The following is a 21,032-nucleotide window of genomic DNA, read 5'->3' as shown; positions in this document are numbered from 1 at the left end:
CATCTCAACGTTATTGTCCATACTGCAGAATTTCCGAGCACAGCTTGGAGAACATCTCAATTCATATAGATTCCATTGATTCGCATGTCATGAAGTCGTGATCGTCAGCTACGCCATGGCGCCCATGCTCATATCTCCCCATGTCGCATCCACCCGCACATAATTACTTCTCATGAGCAGCATGTCCGCCCTTCTCACCAAGCTCCTGTGCCAACTTGCTGCCCGCCTTGAACGTGCCGTCGGGGTTACGCTGCGCGCTCGGTCAGTCATATCCTACAGCCCATCGACAAAGGTAGGAACTTACACCATCCTGCTCGACAGCCTCCTTCTCAAGGGCATGCTCATGAGCTACATGGCCGCCCTTGGCACCCAGCTCCTTTGCGAGGTCGGAGCCCTTGGTGAAGGTGCCATCGGGGTTGCGGTCGGAGTGGTCCTGGGAGCGTTGTTAGCGTTGTACCAGTGATATGGCTTGAACAGCAAACCTCAGCATCGTTGTTGGAACCGTGAGAGGCATGCCCGCCCTTGGCTGCGATCTCGCGAAGCTCGTCCTTGGGAAGGTTGGCGAAGTTTGCGGGGTTGGAGTCGGCCATGTTGATGGTTCGGGGTGGTGTATCTGGTACGGTTGAGATTTGTAAGTTGATGGAGATGTGACTGAATTGTCGTGTAGATGGAAGAGCTCTCAAGTGAGAGAAAATGCCGCCTTTATATCTTCACTTGCTTGCTCTGGTGGCCTTCTGACGTTATGTTGCCTGCAGAAACAGCAGGCACGCCCGTGTCTCAAAGCAATAAGCAAACAACTCAACAAAGACATCTGCATGCCGATCCTGCGGTCTGCAGCATGCCATTTGCTGCTCATGCGCAAAGTCTGGGCCCCATCGCGATGCCCCCTCAATGCTGCCTTGTCACTTCCCTGTAACGAGGACAGCCGTTACTAGATGACATCATGCTACGCGACGCGAGATCACGTAATCACGTGCAACGCGTGACGACCGCGCTGGATTGACCATGACTCGCGTTGACCGCCGGGATCGTCTCCGCCTTACCCCAGCCTCTAGAACCCCTAGACGCGTCTGCCTGTTCGTTCAGCACATCCTACTCCACATAAATTGCTGCTGACGCACCTCTTTGCTCAATTGAACGTCTCGCCACCATCGCCACCGCAAGTATGAGCCTCAAGCGCAAGGCCGCCGACGCCGCTACCGACGCCGCTAAGAAGACGAAGGTCAATGGCAGCATCACGTCGTTCTTTGGCGCGCCCAAGCCCAAGGCGGGCGCGACGGCCGCGGCGAAATTTGACAAGGACGCGTGGATTGCGAAGCTCACGGATGAGCAGAAAGAGTTGCTGAAGCTGGAGATTGACACGCTGCATGAGAGCTGGCTGCCGCATCTGAAGGAGGTCCTGCTCAGCCCGACATTTCTCAGCTTGAAGCGGTTCCTGAAGCAGGAACTCGAGAGTGGGAAGACGGTGTATCCGCCCATGCAGGACGTCTATTCCTGGTATGCCCTTGTGCGAAGCATCCGTGACTTCTTTTCACGGCTTATCAAGCAACGCAATGGCTAATTGAACATGCACAGGTCGCGTCACACGCCGCTCAACACCGTCAAGGCAGTCATCACAGGTCAGGACCCCTACCACAATCCCAAACAAGCCCACGGCCTCTGCTTCTCCGTCCGCCCGCCTACGCCCGCTCCACCCTCGCTCAAAAACATATACACCGCTCTCAAGAAGGACTACCCGGATTTCAAGGAGCCTCCGAACAGGGGCGGTCTGCTGACACCGTGGTCTGACCGCGGCGTGTTGATGCTGAACACGTGTCTCACAGTGCGGAGAAACGAGGCCAATTCGCACTCTGGCAAGGGATGGGAGCTTCTTACGCAGAAGGTGATTGACACTGTGGCCAAGGTGCGGACGAATGGCGTGGTGTTTTTGGCGTGGGGCTCGCCGGCGCAGCAGAGAGTCAAGGATGTGGAGAAGGTTTACAAGGAGAGGCATCTCATTCTGAAAAGTGTGCATCCTAGTCCGCTAGCTGCGCACAAGGGTTTTGTAAGTGTTAGGCTGCAACATCGGTCTCAGAGCTAATGGTGTGTAGTTTGATTGCGGACACTTCAAGAAGGCAAACGACTGGCTGCAGGCGAAGTATGGGAAGGATGAAGGCATTGATTGGAACCTCGATGTCGACCCGGAGGAGGCAGGTGTCTAGGCTACGGCCAGCTACTCGTTCTAATGTCTTCGATATCTTCGTATGACTTTGTATGGTCGGCGTCTCGCGGTCGAAAACGGCAGTGGTATGATTTGGCGTCGCAAACTGGGTCTAGGCGTAGGATAGGCGTTTGGAAAAAGACATCATGGTACTCGCAAAATGCTGCGATGAATTCTCAAGCAGCTGTTCCTGGGCCCTAACATACACGAACAACTATACAGTAGTAGGAGATCATATCCTGTCGGAACAAGGTGTCTCTCCCTCCCTTCATCCTAATCTTGCAAGACAGTAGAGGTGAGCATGACCTCCAACGGGAGCAAGCTAAGAAGTCGCGTTCTTGCTGTAGCCTATGCCTCCCAATGAGATCGCCCCGAGGGACGTCAATCTACAACTTCTAAACCGTTTCTCAACGCGCTGACGGTAAACATCACCGCTTCAATGTACTACGCTCATGAGTCGACAATAGTCGGGCCCTGGGAAACGGATCGTTCCGAAGTCAACGTCGCTGACCCCGATACCGCAAGGCAAACCAGACTAACGGGTTCCCGCCTTCGACGCACGGCGAGATCGTGAATATCTAACAAGCCTCACTTCCACAAGTATTTCTAAGCCCCTAAGCAGAGGAGCTCCGCGGACATCGCCTCTGTGTCGCACGGATCGATGCAAAGGATTGACAACCCCTAGGAAGACATAGCTGCCACATCCACTTCTGATCTGCTTGTGCATGGTGCATCCTGACAACACAGCAGGGTATATAGTACGTATACAGCGAGGTGTGCGGCGTCTATCATTCTTTACCATGTTCTTCTGTGGATGACTCTGCTGATATTCAATTCGGGTAGTAGCGCGGAGTCTCGTCCTCCAGAAGCGATGCTGTAAAGTACGCTACTGTCCACCATATGACCTGATGTTGTTGTTGGTTAAGAGCCCTGATAATTGTAGTGCATATTTCACTCCTCGATTGTCCTGCGAATTTCCCTCTACTACCATAAGTACTCCGTATCAGTCTTTACCACGCTATTGCTGACTTGATATTGAATCCCGAATGACCATGCGTCTCTCCTCTACAAGCTGGTGTTTGATCCTGCCATTAACGCCCTCAGAGTCAGTAACAACGCTTGTTGCGGCACCTTATTCGTTTTGACGTGCTAAGCTAGTAAGGATGGAAACTGGTGCTCGGAGTACAACTACGGTGGCTTGTCTTTAGGCTATTGCAGTAGCGACAAGGGGTATTAATTGGTATTCGGCACTTGCAGCAGCAAGCCTGCCTCCTCCTTACCTGGTCTACGCTCGAGCTCGGGGCCAGCAGCTCCTATACTCTTGATAACAGTGCGAACTTTCTCTTTTGCTCTGGGGGTTACCCCACTCACAGTTGCTCAGGTCATGACTAGTGCAGGCGCTACCTCCATGTTAACCGCTTCAACCAAATATTGCCCTCCCCGCAGAACGAGTCACCTCCGTAATCACCGGTATGAGCACCGTCACTGCAACGGCGACCGTCACGCTCCCTGAGAAGAAAAAAAACTCCTTCATTACCACTGTTGCCACAGTCGCACCATGTGCCGCCCCTGACCCCTCTGTCACTTAAACCGTGCCTATAGGCGACTCACCTCGACCTTGACCTATGATATCAGATATTCTTTCTCCTAAACCGTGGAAATTGTTTCCTAACGCCGTATATCGGCTCAACGTCTACTCAAAACAGAGTATATACCAAGCAACTGCCCGTGGACACTGGCAAGTCTAGGCAGCACCTACGCGCTTAGAACTGATTTATACCGCAAGTAACAAGTCTAAAGCCGCCTCCCTCCAGGTCCCGACCATTGCGCGCCTGGCTGGTGCATTGCTTATTGGACCTAAATTAACTTTCTACTACTAGATCCCGTGGCCGGGCAGACATCGTCGGCGCTGTTAACTATCACTGGGCTCTGTGCTAAGGTATCACCGGGGCAAACGGTGGCTCTTTATATCGGACACGTGGCTTTGACGATGAAGGGGTTCTACTCGCCTCTCCAAGCGCAATGAGGATCAAGAGTAGGCCAATAAGCATTGCGAAGACGTGCTGACCAATGCATCGTTACCTACCGTAGGTAGGTAGCGTGGTCTCCGGTGAAAATCTCAAAGCATTGGGAGGGGTGAATCAGGAAAACGAGATCTGACATAGGCCGCGGCACATAGCTCACGAGAAGAATTGTAATAATACCCAAGATAAAACGCCAACGCTATGCTCAAGAGAATGTCGATCGAATGCGCCAGTCAGCCCATTACCCACTTCAACCTCTTACCATCCACCTCTTACAAAGGCACGTTCTTAACAATCTCCCCACCTCTGAACTCTAGCTTATCCTTACTCGGCTGCTTCGTAACCGCACTCTTGGCCTTCTCCTTATACGCCGCGAGCGTCTTCTCGCCGTCGAAATTCTGGTTGATAACGCCACTCATACCCTTCTGGCAGTGATCTCCAACCGTCTGCGAACAGTAGTACCAGAAAGGCTCCTTGCTCTGGACCAAGAAGGTGAAGGCTTTTTCGGCCTCGCCGCTCGGGGTCGCGAAGTTGAAGCCGGAGAAGATGCCAGGGCCGTCGGCCAGGGGCTCGCAGGGCTTGTCAAAGGTAGATTGCACAATAGTATGATTCTTGGGGAGGAAATGGAATTCGATGAGGTCGCCGACTTCGGCGACGACATTTTGCGGCTCGAAGTGGAGACCGTTGTTTTCGACGGTGGAGCCGGCTGTGATGCGGTGGACGACACCGGTGGGAGGGATGGAGTTAGGTGCGGCGGTGGTGAGGCCGAGGAGAGTGGTGGCAGCGAACGCGAGGGTAGCGTAGGCAAGCATTTTAATAGGTTTTAGTGGACGAAGTAGAGAGTAGAAGTTTGTTGATGCTGTGTGATGGTGGTTCTATCGTCGTGAGAATTGTAGGATATATAGACTGGTTCTTATGCACTGCATCGTCAGATTGTCTCTTCATGTTTAGAGACATGGGCGCGGAAGAGGTTGCTGCCGGATGGCTGCGATCTGTTGGTGAGTTGGTGTTCAGCCTCCACAACGTCCTAAAATGCGAATCGTAAGAAACCTTGGCCACGATCGCCGCAGCATGCTTACATATGCTGAACTCATACTAGTTTCGTTCATTCGCGAATCATAGGTTCTGTCGTGCTGTTAGTTGTGGTCGAATTAGGGACAAAACTCAGCCCCATTTGCTCAGCCGCACAGCTCCCCAGATGCTGACGATATTACAAATATTTGAAACAGCCGCCACTATTTCCAGACGTCGAATCTCTCTTTCTCTTCTCCCGATGATTTGGCAGACCACGTGCTATCGGTCTGATATGCCTCACGTAGGTCGAGTTGAGCAATTGGGCCTGTGTTTCGTTTCTCCACGGCTGACAATCCTGCGTCATCCGGAGAGAGGTCTCTCCGCGCGCAGCAGTGCTGTCGCTGACGATGAGATGTACCGAAGTATCATGGAAAAATTTAAAGCGAACACAGCAGCGGCCCGAAGGAGCTAGATCGTGTATATGCGATGTTCGTTTTTCATCGTGGCCTAATTTTAGAGCCGGCATCATGGCAAGAAAAATCGTCCTTGAGCGCGAGAGAAATGTAGAAAGCGCCTTGATCCACACATGGATCGCTTTGCTGATTACACATGAACAGACAAAACAAGCCTGAGTATCTGAATCGACCGTCCCAGGTCTAGCTCGCCGCCCAAGATAGCGTCCGGGTCAACGACCAATGATTCACATGCCATAGTCTCGACCACTATGGCTCGTAGAAGTAGTCCTCGATGAAGACTTTCAGTCGGTAACTAGGCTTCCCTGAACGCTGCTTCGACTTCTCGTGACTCCTCTCAGCGAATAGTTGTAAATAAGTCGAAGTTATCGCTGAATTCATTCAGGGAGTTTACGAAGAGGCAACAGTGGAATAATTCTGAGAACGAGCTAGCGTCCTCGAAATTGAAGAACCGGATCTCTTTTGCCTGCAAGTTTAACGGCTCGTTCATAGTCCAGTGACTGCAATGGCGCCTTTACTTGACTGCGTATCTCAATCGGTCTGGTGTGCGAGGACCAGCAAGTGCATCCAGATTTGTCGAAACGGAACTGCGCGCTCAGTCATTACTCAGCCGCTCTCAACGTATCTCTCCGCCTTTCTCGCCATGAGGAGGCTGAATGATGGCGGGTGGGGACTAATCATGAGTGCCCTGGAAGAGGCAATTAGTTCAGCGGCACCGGGCTTTGGCAAGGTCTTCTGTTGACATTTTCAATAATGTGTATACAGACTCGCATCACCATACGAGAACTACGCCGCACCAATGTTTACATTTGTGAAAAGCTCCATACCATAGCCGTCACGTTTCTTCCCGTTGTCCGGCTTATGGCTTCGCAGCATCGTTTCGCTGCTCTGCCATAATCTCCCGTTCAATGCGCACCTTCCTCGCCTCCTCAGCCTCGCTACTGACGTCTCCAAAGACCGCATCCATCTGCTCTAACGTCTTTCCCATCGTTTCAGGGACACAGAAGTACACGAAGGCGAACGCAAGCAGACAGAAGACCGCAAAGAATGTGTACGCTCCGTACCCGGTGTTTTGTACTAGTATAGGAGTGATCAGACCCTATTTCACGTCAGTGTTCCAGTCTGGTGTGGGAAAAGGAGAGATTAGGTTTAACTAACAATGATGAAGTTGTTAAGCCAGTTCGAGCACGTGGACAAGGCCACACCCTTCGCCCTCAACGTGCTCGGGAAAATCTCCGACGGCATAGCCCACGGCACAGGGCCCCACGTCCCGCCAAAAGTAAACATGTAGAAGAAAAGGAAGGCGACGGCAACCCAACCTTCGGTTTTGTAGTCCGTCCAGGCGTGCCCGAATTTCCCGACCATGACGGCGATGATCAGGTGCGCGATGAACATGAGTGCTGCGCCGACGAGAAGAAGGGGCCGACGGCCGAAACGGTCCATCAGCCAGAGAGACGGCATAACGCCGACGAGTTGCGTGCAATTTATGATGCCGGAGAGGAGGAGCTGCATTTCGTAGCCTTGGCCGAGGGTTTTGAATAGAGAAGGAGAATAGTAGATCAATGCGTTGATGCCCACGAACTGTTGAAAGAACATGAGGCCCACGCCTACGAGTGTCCTTCGCCAGCATCCGTGCCTGAAGCAGTCACCCCAAGCAGCGACCTCGAGCTTAATGCGGTTCGCTCTCGTGTTTTCTTGCAGCTGCGGATGCTTCTCGGCATTGACCTCCTTTGTAAAGGCAACCTCGGCTCTGATCTCGCACCATTCTTGGAACACGCGGGAGTCGCTCTCTGGTAGACGTCTAAGTTGCGAGAGGACTTGCAGTGCTTCCTCATCGCGGCTTTTGGAGGACAGCCAGCGAGGCGAGTATGGTAGGAACATGATACCAACGCCGAGAATGATACCGGGAACCATCTGTAGGAGAAAGGGAAGACGCCACGACCATTCGCCGGACATGTAGCGCGTACCGTATGTTGTCCAGAAGGCGACCACAATACCAAATACGATGCTGAATTCCTGGAGAACAAGAAGGGTGCCACGGATTTCCGGGGGAGCAATCTCTGAGATGTACAAGGGAGAGATGGCAGCAAGCATGCCGATTCCTCCACCTCCGATCAAGCGACCGACGGTAAGCATTGCGTACTCTTGGGCCGCGGTTTGGAGAATGCTCCCTACGGTGAAGACAACGACTGCAACGACGATGGAGCGCTTCCTTGATAGCCTATCCGCAAGATATCCGGCGGATAAGGCTCCGAGAAAGGCACCTAATTCCAGCATAGCGGTCATAAGGCCCTTCCAAAAGCCAGCGCCAGAAGCAGTCTCGGATACGCGCGGGAAACGGTTGAGAAATTGGTCCATGACAAGTGTTACGGATATGAGACCCTGGCTACACTACTGTTAGTAATTGCAATGCTCACTCTTGAGAACTTACTCATATCCAAACAGCAGCCCACCTATGGTGGCAAAGAGTGCGCATAGAGCAACATAGTAGTTGCTCAAGAGTCCTTTGAAGCCTACAACAAGTAAACGAACCGAACACGCCATATCTGCGATGACGACAAACCACTCGGCCCATAAGGCTCCCGCGTCGTCCACGCTCGCCCTTCCGAATACATGCCGGTGATCTCTTGATGTCGCTCCCCAGGGACAAGGTCAACCGTGTCGATCTTCTCCATTGTCAAAAGTACAAACGCGGCGTCGAAATGCCTTAATTGCGAGCACTCTCCGTCGGCGAAGTGTGCATTGTGTCGGGGTAGTGGGTGAGCCTTATATGCAAAGACTTGGACCATTAATTGCGGAGGTGGAGAAGATGTTAGCGCAAGTGCCCGCAACGCGCCAGTCGAACAACCAATTCACGTCCTACAAGCCATGGACTCCAGGGGAGAATTGCCGAAATACTGGGATAGATGCAAGGCGTGCCAAGTGTGAACACTAGGTCGCGTGTAATCGGTCCGCTTGGGTTGGTCGGGCGTTGCAGCTGGAGTGGGACTTTGCGATGGTCACGAGGCAGCAACGTGCAATGTATCCACTCGCCGACGAGCAATGAAGTTTCTGGCTGTTGCGATTCAATTCGAAGTCGTCTGTCGCAAGTGGGCCTGAGGTGGTATGACGCTTCAAATGCTGGATGTCTTGGATCAATTGCAGCCATTTTTGGCCATGGACTCCGCAACTCCAAGGTCGATAGTTTGATTGAACTCGAGCAAGCTAGGTTCAACTGACTTGGGCCCTTCTCTGGCCGAGTACATGGGCAATGCTTCGTTTGCAGAATGCACGAGATGACGTCACCCTGTAGCAAAGACCGCGGTCTTTGAACTGTCCCGCATTCCCCAGTCTTCCCCAGCTTTCTCTCCACGTCTCGTTCCGGCGCGTCCTCGGTTCCTGCCCCTGCTTGTCGAATTCAATTAGTGCAACCTTTCGCTGTCGAGCTGTCCCTAGTTCGCGGCGCGTTTTTCCTGTGCGGCGCAATAGGGCAATGCAGAGCGGGTGCGCTAGCTGCTTCGGCAAGCCGTAGCGGCGGGTCTAGCTGTCCCGAAACGCCAGGGCGGACGCATTAACTGATTGGGGCGACACAGGCAAGTCGTCCCGCCCCTAGTGCGGCTTTTGAGGGTTGATTGTGGCGATGCCGAACTTTGGATCAGACTGTCGAGCATGGGGAAGACCGGCCGGATGACTTACTACGCAGTCCCAGTTGGCCGAATACTCGTCGTGCTCGCGATCCATGCGCGAGCATTTCTCAGATACCAACTCAAGATATAACACGGACATACCATCATTGTCCCGAACATCTGCCCGCGTTTGCAGGACACGAAGCAGTTTACAACTAACATCACTTCTTATGCATATGTCTTATTGATATCCGCCAACTGGCAACATGTCTTAGTGAGATCGGGTAGGAACGCCTTCCATCATGATACAGTGCAGCGCTTACTCACTCCCAGCAGGAGAAGACCACAGCCTTGTCAGCGTGACTGACACGGTGTTCCGTCTCTCCTCACAACTCAATAGCAGCACACACACCAACTCAGTGGGTCGGCATCGCCATGATACCGCCCCACCCTCCCCTCCGCCTGCATCGCCTCCTCCACCAGCTCTTCGGTTTCCACCGCCGTTTGAAGTCGTCTTCCTCGAATTGCCTGCTCCGCCAGATTTCCTAGCACTGGGCGCTCTACTCACTCCTCTCTTTTTGACCCCAGCGTACGAATCACCAAAGCTACCGGACCCTCGCTTGCGATAGTTCTTCTTCCTGAAGGGTGGTTTTGAGGAGCCAGCTCTCGGAGCAGCAGGCCTGGCCGCGCTGGGTGTTTTCGGTCGGGGGTTTGATGTCGTTGCGGCGGCTTGCGAGAAACGTCTGTTGAACGCCTGCACGTCTGGGTTGACTGATTGACTAAAGTGATGGCTTGTATGCACCTGTCCATCATCGTCTTCATCGTCTTCGAAATCACCCATTGAAACCTCGCTCTCGTTGTCCGCTTGGGCTTGCACTTGTCCTTCGCCGTCGCCATCGCTCTCACCGAGGAGATCGATCTCAATCCGATGATTGGGATCTGCCGGTCTTTCCTCATCGTAGTCATGTTTTTCATCCTCCTCAGTCTCTTCGCCGTCCTCGGCCGAAACTTTCTGCAGAAGATGTCTCGGTACAGGCAGGCAACCGGCCGACGCGAAAAGCCCTCTAGTATTCTTGATGAGAGGCAGAAATTTCTTCCCATAGAGTCTCACCATTTCAGGATTGATACCGGGAATGGCAAGCATCTCTTCAGTGTTGCTGGGAAGATCAAGTCCCATTTCGCGGAGGATGGTGTCTGCAAATGGCGCAAATTTGATGCCTTTCTTGAACTTGATATCCTTGATCGTGTTCTTGGCGCCAGTCATGTAGTCGCCCAATATGTCTCTTTGGAGGTCATCCAAGCCACTTAATCTCTCGTCCACAGTAATGGGCGCGCTATGCGTCTTCTGCCTTGTTCGCCGAGGAGGAGGCCTTGCTTCGCGTACGGGTGCGAAATCACTGTATTCATGGTAGTCCTCGTCATCATCGTCGTCAGGTATCACGAAGTCGTTGTCATATCGTACTCGACTCTTTCCACGCGCCGGTTGAGGAGCGGCGGCACGGTCGTCCTCATCGTCACCCGGCTTGTACGTGTATGATTTGATACTTCGTTTGGGCGGACCTCGGATCGGTGAAGAAACGTTGGTGGAAGGATATTCCGGTCGGGTTTTGAGTGCTTTCTTTTGCGGCTCTTTCTGGGCGGCAGACTTTTTGCGAGGGGTCACACGAACTTGCATACTAAAAAGTTTTGTGCCACTTGCATAATCGCGACTTCTCGGGCCAAGCTGTCATTCTTAGCAGACATCGCCAAGCAATACGATCACACTTACATGAATATAGTTGGTCGCGAATCCCATCTTGTTCGACACAGAAGTCTCTTCCAATGCCCGAGACTCTAGCAGATGGTTGAAGACACGTTCGACATCGCCTCTTTCCAGATCGGCACCAAAACCAAAGATGTCGTCGCCAATGTCAGCCTTCTTTACCTTGGCGTTCTTTGCTCCACGGAAAGCATCGACACATTGCAAGACCGTGACGTTCGACTCGTGTACTTTCCTTACCAACTCGATAGCCTTCTGTGCATATCGAGAAAGGTCTCTTTCCTCAAAGGTGGCGTCTGACGTGCAGTTGTCACAGGACTCATCGCAATCCTCCTTCTTGAACGATTCGCTGAAGTAACTGAGCACTTGTACCCTGCGGCAGTCGCTCTTGTTCTCGCAGAACTGAATGACATTTCTCAGCATATCATGCTGACGTTGCTTTTGCTCCCTGCTGCCTTCCCCCTCATCGATCATCTTTTTGAGTATTTTGCAGTCGCCATAGTTGTAGTATAGATAGCATGCTGACTTCTTGCCATCTCTCCCAGCGCGGCCAGTCTCCTGGTAGTATCCTTCTAAGCTTTTAGGCAGCGAATGATGCACCACGAATCGCACATCGGCTTTGTCGATACCCATTCCGAACGCGATCGTGGCAACGATGACATGGTACCTGTTGGTTTGCCACTTTCTTTGAACGTCCGATCTCTCCGGTGGCTCCATTCCGGCATGATAATGATAAGCTGAGATGCCCAGATCGGTAAGTTTCCTAGCAACAGTCTCGCAGCTTTTGCGGGACAGGCAATAGACAATGCCGCATTTGCGAGGGAATTCGGATTTGATCAGCTCTGCAATATTTTGCACAATGTTCTTGGCCTTGGGCAGGACGGAGTAGGACAGGTTCGGGCGATTGAAACTCTGCGATATCAATCGAGAGCCACGGATACCAAGGTTTGCCATAACATCAGTGCGCACTAGTTGAGTTGCTGTAGCAGTGAGAGCAATTATCGGTACGCCGGAGAACTGTTTCATCACTTCGCCAAGCGCCTTGTAGTCAGGTCGGAAGTCATGACCCCATTGACTGACACAATGCGCCTCGTCGATGACTACTCGGGCCAGACGATTGCGTCGATGAAGTTGCTGAAATGCGTTGATCATCCGTTGATTCTTACTAAGCATCTCCGGAGTCACATAAAGCACCTGTATGAAATCCTCTGGGTTGCGTTCTCGGAAGCCGTTCATGATGAGGTCCTTCTCTTCTGCAGTAGATTCGCCGTTAATAAGAAATGCCTGCATGCCAAATCGGTCTCTGCACGCCGCGACCTGGTCTTCCATCAAACTCAATAGAGGGGAAACCACGATAGTCACGCCCCTCGTCTTACCCGATTTGATTACCGAAGGCAATTGATAACACAAAGATTTGCCGCCTCCAGTAGGCATGAGAACGAAGCAATGATCGCCTCCCAGAGTGGTATTGACAGCCTCCAGCTGCCCTGGACGGAATCCTCGAAGGCCGAATTTGTAAAGCAGGGCATCCCTAACTTCTCTCGACCATGGATGATTCATGCCTGGCGCATAGAGCTGTGGTTTCTGGGGAGAAGGCGGACTTTTGCGATGCTGTATTTTGTTCGCGGAGGCTTCTTTGAGAATTCCTTTAGCTGGTTGGACGCTTCGTGTGTCCACTCTGTCACCCTTCCAATCGTACCCGCCAGGCGGGCTTTTCTCATCAACATTGCTGATCTCACGAAAGATATCGTCATCATTTTCGTCGCAGAAGTCTTCGTCGTTGGCACCGATTGCTTCTGGCACCGCGCCCATCGTGTCACTGATCGAATTGACATCGTCGTCGTCGAAATCATCTCCGAATTCATCGTCAGATATGACAAGCGATTCTACTGGATCGGTTCCGAACCGCTGGGGTTGGCGCACTCGCGAAGTGGGTGAACCACCTTGATGCCGCGCCCTAGCTGGTTGGTCCACTTGCCGTTTTGACGAGAGACATGTGTTCTTAACGGGAGCAGAATGCGTCTGTTTTTCTTGCTTCCAGTCGAGACGTGGAGGGGTCGATTCAATGATGCGGGTTTCAGCGAATCGAATACGTCGCGACGGTGTCCAGACTTCGTGTCTGGATATCTGCGTCTGCTTAATATATTGTGTTTGAGGCACATGATCCGGACTTGGGACATCCACCATCTTGCTGTTATCCGATGTCGGGGTGACCTGAGTAGACTTCACAACAACCCCACCTTTGATCTGGTCGGTAGCGTCGATGGAGGTGTCCATGTATCTCGCCAACCCGGCGTCTTTTAGAAGGAAGTACATCTGCACGTGAACATCGTCAAGATCCTTGGCAAAAGCATTCAACGCTTGAGTATCGTCAGCGTTGAACTCGTCATTGTCGAGATCTTCGGCGATCTTTTGCCTCAGCTCGTGTCGTTTGGTGGACAGATCCTCATATTTACGCTTCATCAGAAGAAGCTGCTCTAAAGCTTTCTTCTGCGTATTCGCGCGCTTGATAGCTTCCTGATGCGCTGGTGTCGATGTGCCAGCTTCCGCATGCTTGAGATACGTTTCTTTGGCTTTCGCCCAGTTGGCGACGGAAGATTCGATATGTCGCTTCAAACGACATCCTTCCAGGTCCAGAAACGTCTTGATAGCTTGAAAAATGCTAGCCTTCTTTTCGTGGGATAGTTGTGAGGCGGTAGGCGCGGAACCAAACTGAAGTGTGATTGCCGCCAATGGCTGCGTTGTATTGGGAGACAGACGCGTTACCTTGGACGATTGAGATGTTTCGGGTGTGATTAAGGGGTCGTGCTGTATCTGGGGACGCCTGGGTGCCTCTCGAGGTTTAGAAGGCGATCGAATAGGGAGCTCCATCTGCGACGAACGAAAAGCGGTCTCGATTTGGACTGACCGGGCCATTTCCGGACTGGCTTTGGGAATGACATCAAGCTCAAATCCGTCGAAAGATTCGAAATCATCTTCAGAGTCCAAAACTGCATCTTCGATTCTCCTCTTGGATGTCTTGTTACGTGTGCCCTGACTTCCTTCACGAGGCGAAGGACTACCTGTTGACCTCCCGAGCTTTCTCGCAGGTACCGCCGTCCCGGACGGTACTCGACTCAACGACTTGCGCTTCCGGCTGCCCTGGACAGTTTGGCCAGTCTCACTCATGCGTGTATCTTCCTCTTCTACTAGCATTGAACGTCCATTGGGCACAGTTGTCGAGTAGGGCGGAGGCGGGCTTTCCGGTACAAAGGTCATCATATCATCGATATTCGCAAACCCATCGTAATCCGTGCTGGAGCTCGACGCAGGTATTGTCCTATCCGGACGTGGGGATTTTGTACGACACAAGTCCGCCGCGTACTCCTCGCTTTTCCTTTTCTTTCCGCGACTTTTGTTTGGGGAGTGCTGTGCATCGCCATCGGTCAGATCTATCGCCTCAATGATCTGTGCCTGAGCGCGTTGTTTTTGGGCAGTCGATTGCTCAGCTACTGACGTAGTTGAAGCTACCAAATTTCTTGATGGAGCGATACTTCTCGGCGCCGAATGCGCATTATCCGATTTCGAGCCGGCGACTATGAGCCGAACTTTATTTTCTTTAGGCGTAGCCCTTAGTCGCGCCATGTCTTCCGGTCCTGTCTGTGCCGAGGGCAATCTATGTATGTCGACCGTGCGGGCACGAGCAAGTTGCGATGTCGATTGGGTGATGCCGCGTACTGGTCCCGAGATTGGTTCATCGTTCGGTGGAGTTTTTACCGAGAAGGAAGAAGGCTGCGAGGTTCTCGCTGAGCTTGCTGGGGCATAGGGATCGTATGCAACGAGCGAAGCGACGGGCGGTACGAAAGGCTTCGCGGATAACAGCCACTTGAGTTCAGCGCTGATATTGTTCTTGGTAGGCATTAGTGTATCGCCTGCTCCGCGATAAGGTCTGCATCGGTAGGCGGCGCGTGGTCATGCATGCGGCGGTGTGTTAAAAGGTGTTGTAGTGGCGATGTGGGGGCTCGGATGGGATCGTGTTGTGCAGTCGCGTTCATCGCGCCCGCCTCGCGCTAGGTCCGCAACCGTCTGTAGCCCGGGCGCCCGGGCGCACGCCTGTTCACGTGACCGGGGTCGGAGCTCCTCTGGGAGCGATGACTCCTTCACTTGACTTCTCTCCAACAAATTTGAAAGCAACAACTATTCGAAATGCATTCGGATCCAGAGACCTTCTCACAGCTCGCTTCTGCAATTTCTGGCCTTCACCTCCAACCACCACCTGAACGTGTCCTCCCGTCAGAGAACATTGTAACTCAAGCACGCGAGAAGTTACAGAAAAATCTCTCTACCTCTGGCATTGGCTTTGAGGAAACGATCAGGCATATCCGAGACGACCTCGCCCCGGGCTTCAATGGTTCCAGCCGCTCGCCCAACTACTACGGCTTCGTGACCGGCGGCAGCACGCCTGCCGCGGCACTTGCCGATCATATGGTCACTATCTATGACCAAAATGCCGCAGTTCACCTTCCGCAAGAGTCGATAGCAACAAATTTGGAGGATGCTGCTACTTCATTATTGGCCCAACTGCTGAAGCTCGAACCATCACAGTGGCCGCACCGTGTTTTCACTACCGGAGCAACAGCAAGCAATGTGTTAGGTCTGGCATGTGGCAGGGAGTATATTATTGCTGAGGCTTCCGCCCACCGAAGCGACACTGTGAACAGTGTAGGTGAGCTGGGTATTGTGGAGGCCATGCATCGCGCTGGCATCGACAAGATTCAGATCTTGACCACCGTGCCGCACTCTTCACTCGTCAAAGCCGCTGGTGTTCTGGGCCTGGGTCGCACGTCAGTAGTAGATATCGGTCTACCAGGTGCCTCGCACAGATTCGACGTCGCTCAGTTAAAGAAGCTGCTTGAGCAACCTGGCACTGCTTCCATTGTAGCCATCTCTGCATCTGAAGTGAACACTGGATTGTTCGCTACCTCAGGATTAGAAGAGATGCAGGAGATCCGCAAGCTAGCCGACATGTATGGTGCCTGGATCCACATCGATGGTGCATTCGGTATCTTGGGAAGAATCCTTACTTCCCCAAGCTACGCCGACATCATCGCTGCCTGTGCAGGTCTCGATCTCGCAGACTCTATCACTGGTGACGGGCACAAGCTACTGAACGTGCCTTACGACTGCGGCTTCTTCTTTTCGCGCCATCGCGAGATACCGGAACGCGTCTTCCAGAACCCTAACGCCCCGTACCTCAGCACCGGAGCGGCTACTGATGCGATTGTGTCGCCCTCAAACGTCGGGCTCGAAAACTCGCGCCGACTCCGTGCGCTACCTGTATATGCCAACCTAATATCATATGGTGCAGATGGGTATCGGGACATGCTTGAACGGCAGATTGACCTGTCAAAGGGAATCGCCGAATACATCATCGACAGTCCAGACTTTGAACTACTTCCGGAGTCAGACCGCCCCAAGGAGGAAGTCTTGAGGGGCATCTACATCATTGTTTTATTTAGGGCCAAGGATGAGGGCTTGAACAAAGAACTCACTAGTAGGATCAAGGCAAGTCGCAAGATCTACGTATCAGGCACTGCATGGGACGGTCAGCCAGCGTGCAGATTCGCGGTGTCAAACTGGATGACGGACGCGAAGAGAGATCTGCCGCTCATCAAGCAAGTGTTGGCCGGGGTTGTTGAGGGCTGGAAGAAGGCATGAAGAGGCAGTGGTATTGAATATCATAACACCATAGTCGGCGGGATCAACTTTTTGTCATACTATCCTATTGCTGGTCAAGGTGCTACGCACCGAATCCATCTGCTCGCACATTGCCGCCCATGTCGTGAGTACCTTCAGAGATCCTCCATCTTTTATACTTCGTAAGCAGGCTCCTCATAAGGATTACGTGCGGATTGGTCCCCTCCTCTGATCTGAACTGCCCGACACCCTTACTCATGAACGCGCACTTCGTGTACGTTCCCTTTCCAGGGAAGCTCCCCGCGCCGGCAGTGAAGATGGCGGGTTTGTAGGCGGAGAAGGCGGCGGGCGGGACGAAGAAGACGAGCATAAAGCGCGTGGAGAGGGAAATTATAGGATTGGAGGAAATCAAGTTAGCCTCGAGTGGGGTCTGAGTCGAATCAATTCGAATTTGAGAGTGATAGCGTCGATGTGATCAAGGCGATTTGTAGTGCAAGTGATTAGGCGGAGGTGGGTGTAGTGGAGAGAGTTTTGCATAGACCTGCCGGATTTAGAGGGGTACCTAGGTGGGAGCTCGGTGTATGGCATGGATGGTTGGTAGGGTTTGTGCAACAACCATCAACGAGACACGTAGGTGCTAAGGTGTTGTGAGGTTTGTCAACGCAGTGCTGGCCCCTTCATTGAGATGCAACAAAAGATATCGCGCCGAACGCTGCATTCAGCCGTGCGTTTTTCATGTCGACGGCAAGCGCTGCGAATGCAAAGAAATAATAGGACAGGGCCCTCTGCGTGGTGAACGCTTGATCGTCGAGCCTTGTACTGGAAGACTACCAAAGGCGCCGAAATCTTCACGGTCGTGTGTACAGCCGCCAGGTTACCGATTTGGAATTGAACAAGAGCACGAGGTCCATGCTGAAAGGCTCAATAATCAGCTCACTGGATAAAATGAAGGACCTAGTACACTGCCAATGCTGAAAAGTCTATTGCTTTATCTATGATTGTCGTTCGACGATGCTAATTTTGGTGTCTCTGTCCTGCTATACCCAATTTTATCTTAATGGGCGAACGCCGACAAGGAAATTGAACTGAATTGATTTGACACTAATTGTGCTATGGATGGAGAGAGAAACACATTGCTGATATGGAAAAGCTACATCACGTCGTTGACAATCGATTCCAACCTGCTTTGCAACCAAATTCACCTGAAGATACCGACATTGACGGCCGAGCACTTCGATAACCTTTTTCCGAATTTAAGCTTTTGCTAAGAACCCAACGGTGATCTCCAATAAAGAAACATGCCGTTAGACAAGTTTGTTAGGCTACATTTTACCTGTCTGAGAACTTTTGAGTCGTCAAAATGAGGGCCATGTTCTTCGTTCTGTCGCAAGCACTGGCACAAGTATGTAGGCCAAGATGACGTATTATCGACTCAACTCAAGGTAAACCAGACTGGTTTGTGGATATTCCTCACTACAGCCCCAGACTTATACGATCGGCTAAGACGTCCATGAATACCATATACTTCAACACTGCCCTTTACGGCTTATTACCTTAACATGTCATCGTTGAGATATGACAGGTACATTGTGTCTCGAATCCTATCTCGCAATGCGGAAATAGTTTCGGGTCCGATGTAGAGTCCTTACGCTTTTAACGCAAGCAACGAAACGTGACGTTTGGCATTTCTCATATGTAGACATATGCCCAAATTGGAACCAACGTTCAGACTCAATCGAGCTTTCATTCTAGTTCTAGAACACTTCCTTTATAGTACTGAATGTACCCACAACATCATGCCTTCCGGTAAAGTATTTCTGATTTTCACCCTTCCGTTCTCGCCATCGCCGCGGAAGTCGCGGGGAGCCTTCTAGCAAGTTGTTGAAAGGTTTTACAACAGGCTAGCCCCCCTTGTCATCCTTCACCGCAATTGTCTCTTTCCAATACTCCGTAGTCCATCTAAGTGAAGAAGGAAGGCATTCTCGGAGAAGGAGTGCAACAACATGCGGTAGTGTACAATTCACTTCCAGGTGCGAAGGTGTGAGTCCAATATTGTTTCGCCACCACAAGCAGTTGCTAGATACTTTCCCAACATGGTTTCGAGTACCTTCTGAACGTTCTATACTCGCATCGTCTGCGCACTGATGTATGATATGAGACAGTGCAGGATGATATTGCCTTGCTTACCAAATGAACACATTTCTTTTGTTGTAAGCTCGTCGACCGCCTACCAAATCTCGCTCCTTTGTTTTTCAGCTATGACTTCCATCGGCATAGCCATGGCGTGCTCCGTGAACCATCGGCATCCTACACGAACGATTGGAAAGTGTCACCAAAGGCTTCAGTGAAGATGTGGTTCAGTGAAAGTTTGGACTAAAGATATTCCATCAGAGCTTGGCTCAGTGTCTGATTGATGACATCCCCGTCAATGGTTGCGTCATCATAGTTATATGATGAGTCGATAGCAGACACGTCCAAGGCTCGCTGATAAGTGTCTTCGAGAGGTGTGAGCATCTCATGAACTAGTGGCGCTGTTTCATCTAAGCAACGCCTAAAGCTTTTGCGAATGCCATCGTGACCTTCTGGTTTGCGCTTTGCAGGACATCTATCGAAGCTCTCGGTATAAGAGACTGGAGCGTCTCCGAGAGTATCTGCTAGGTGGAATACTTCGAAAAGAGCTCTGCTTAGGATTTGGCATGCATCCGATATAAGTGAGGTCACTTTCATTGGGCCGTCTTTCCATCCACAAGACCTCATAATGGTAAGACCCCGATCTCTTACAATTCCTCTTGAAGACGTAGTCCAAGGATTCTCTAGTTGCGTCTGTTTGGTTGTGCTACGGTTCGTTCCAGCTTGAAACAGACCTTCCTTGGGTACCGTTGGTATCGAAGCTCTACAAATGACAGAGCCTACAGATGTAGCATGTTTTCCTTCCTTCGGACCTACTAAACGACAGACATAACCAGCCCAATTGGAGGACGGCACAGTCATGCGCCCTAATGCGACCTCAGTAGGTTGTTTCTCGATTGTATACAGATCTCCGAAGAAATTCGACAGCTTTTCTTGAATGGCAGTCTGAAGTCGTTGCAGCGGAGTCTTGAGGATTCGAAACCGGACTTCATATATGGTGCTCTTGCTCTGTCGGATAGTCTCCGTCCAGCTAATACTTGGAGTCACGGCCTAGCAGGGCGATCTACTTGTTTCGAATTGTTCCATACCTGATACGTATTCAATATTAAATGACTTTGCAGTGCATAGACATGGAGAAAATCGCGGATTCACATACTCAACACGCCCTCTGGCGGTAGTGATACGGTTACTTTCCAACTCCCGACGAATCATTTGAGGTGATGTGTGATCCACCAGCATAATAATACGCGAAGAAGGGTGCGTACTTTCTCTCAGGTATGGAATGTTCCTATTGGCGGCATGCTTAAGAGAAAGTGGAACCTTGGAAGTGATGGACAACTGCCGTTTCAATAATTTTACCAACTCGAGCGCAAATCCGGACGTGGGATCTCCAGGACACTGCTTCGTTCACAAATGTCGCGCAATCGAAAGCTGACATGCCTGCGTTGTGAAATACTGTATGGAAAGACGCACGAGAAGCTGCTCTGTGTATTGAGCATGGCATGAGTAAATGACGACTCTTGCCACGCTGCGCTCTGTTATCTGTATTAGCTTTAGCTTATACAGGTGGAGGTAAGGGACTGGCCGGCTACTCGTGGTTGTCTCTTTAGTGATTCATTCGTAATAGCATTAGTAATAGCAAAAGGGTCAGTTTGCGTACCTGCCAGATCTTCTTTCATTTCAGCCTTTGCCCACCAGCCAAGCCCCACTCACCAGATAGAAACAAAAAGCAAGACCACAAAAAGAATCGAACAATCACAATGGTATGGCAGCCCGCTTAACACAGTTTACCTGTGTAGTATTGAAATGTTTTTAGACGACCTCTTCATGTCGCATTCTAACCATTGCCCCATCTGGACCGTTCTGCTACGTTGAGGGGTTTCGGTCTCCCACAAATCAACGTACTAGGTCCTGCCCGTGAGGGCGTGTATTCGATAGGAATATCTTGAATTTGAAAATATACATGCATGGGTGGTGCGTGCCTGAGGATGCGCGGAAAATAACACGTTGCGCGTGAGCCTTGCGTATCTGCAGACATTTTCAGTGAAGGTGGAGCAACATTGGTGGTTGTCTTACTATCTGCGCTCCTAAGCTCATGGCAACCTTGAGGGTTCTCTAGGACAGCCGCATGACCACTAGCATCGATGCAGC

General features: G+C 51.6%; 5 protein-coding genes across 5 annotated transcripts; 2 read left to right on the top strand and 3 right to left on the bottom strand.

Annotated features, from left to right (window-relative positions):
- Positions 1 to 163: 163 nt before the first annotated feature.
- On the bottom strand, positions 164 to 590 carry N0V89_009762 (uncharacterized protein; the record flags this gene model as incomplete). Its single annotated transcript, XM_056218511.1, has 3 exons — positions 164 to 250; positions 305 to 433; positions 483 to 590. 3 exons carry the CDS (start codon positions 588 to 590, stop codon positions 164 to 166), a joined length of 324 nt encoding a protein of 107 aa, XP_056067776.1.
- Positions 591 to 1,165: 575 nt separating this feature from the next.
- UNG1 (uracil DNA glycosylase) lies at positions 1,166 to 2,201 on the top strand (the record flags this gene model as incomplete). Its single annotated transcript, XM_056218510.1, has 3 exons — positions 1,166 to 1,497; positions 1,576 to 2,044; positions 2,091 to 2,201. The coding sequence occupies 3 exons, from the start codon at positions 1,166 to 1,168 to the stop codon at positions 2,199 to 2,201; spliced, it is 912 nt and encodes a 303-aa protein (XP_056067775.1).
- A 2,295-nt stretch (positions 2,202 to 4,496) lies between these two features.
- Positions 4,497 to 5,036, bottom strand: N0V89_009760 (uncharacterized protein; the record flags this gene model as incomplete). Its single annotated transcript, XM_056218509.1, has 1 exon — positions 4,497 to 5,036. One exon carries the CDS (start codon positions 5,034 to 5,036, stop codon positions 4,497 to 4,499), a length of 540 nt encoding a protein of 179 aa, XP_056067774.1.
- A 1,534-nt stretch (positions 5,037 to 6,570) lies between these two features.
- Positions 6,571 to 8,386, bottom strand: N0V89_009759 (uncharacterized protein; the record flags this gene model as incomplete). The annotated part of the gene is made up of 4 exons (XM_056218508.1): positions 6,571 to 6,810; positions 6,870 to 8,097; positions 8,143 to 8,224; positions 8,275 to 8,386. The coding sequence occupies 4 exons, from the start codon at positions 8,384 to 8,386 to the stop codon at positions 6,571 to 6,573; spliced, it is 1,662 nt and encodes a 553-aa protein (XP_056067773.1).
- A 6,874-nt stretch (positions 8,387 to 15,260) lies between these two features.
- Positions 15,261 to 16,772, top strand: N0V89_009758 (uncharacterized protein; the record flags this gene model as incomplete). Its single annotated transcript, XM_056218507.1, has 1 exon — positions 15,261 to 16,772. The coding sequence occupies one exon, from the start codon at positions 15,261 to 15,263 to the stop codon at positions 16,770 to 16,772; it is 1,512 nt and encodes a 503-aa protein (XP_056067772.1).
- Between the last annotated feature and the right edge of the window lie 4,260 nt (positions 16,773 to 21,032).

The sequence above is a fragment of the Didymosphaeria variabile genome (assembly GCF_027946475.1).
Source record: "Didymosphaeria variabile strain IMI 356815 chromosome Unknown scaffold_7, whole genome shotgun sequence".
Lineage (NCBI taxonomy): Eukaryota > Fungi > Ascomycota > Dothideomycetes > Pleosporales > Didymosphaeriaceae > Didymosphaeria > Didymosphaeria variabile.
The sequence above is the reverse complement of the archived record's forward strand: the minus strand, read 5'-3'. Positions and strand labels throughout refer to the sequence as shown.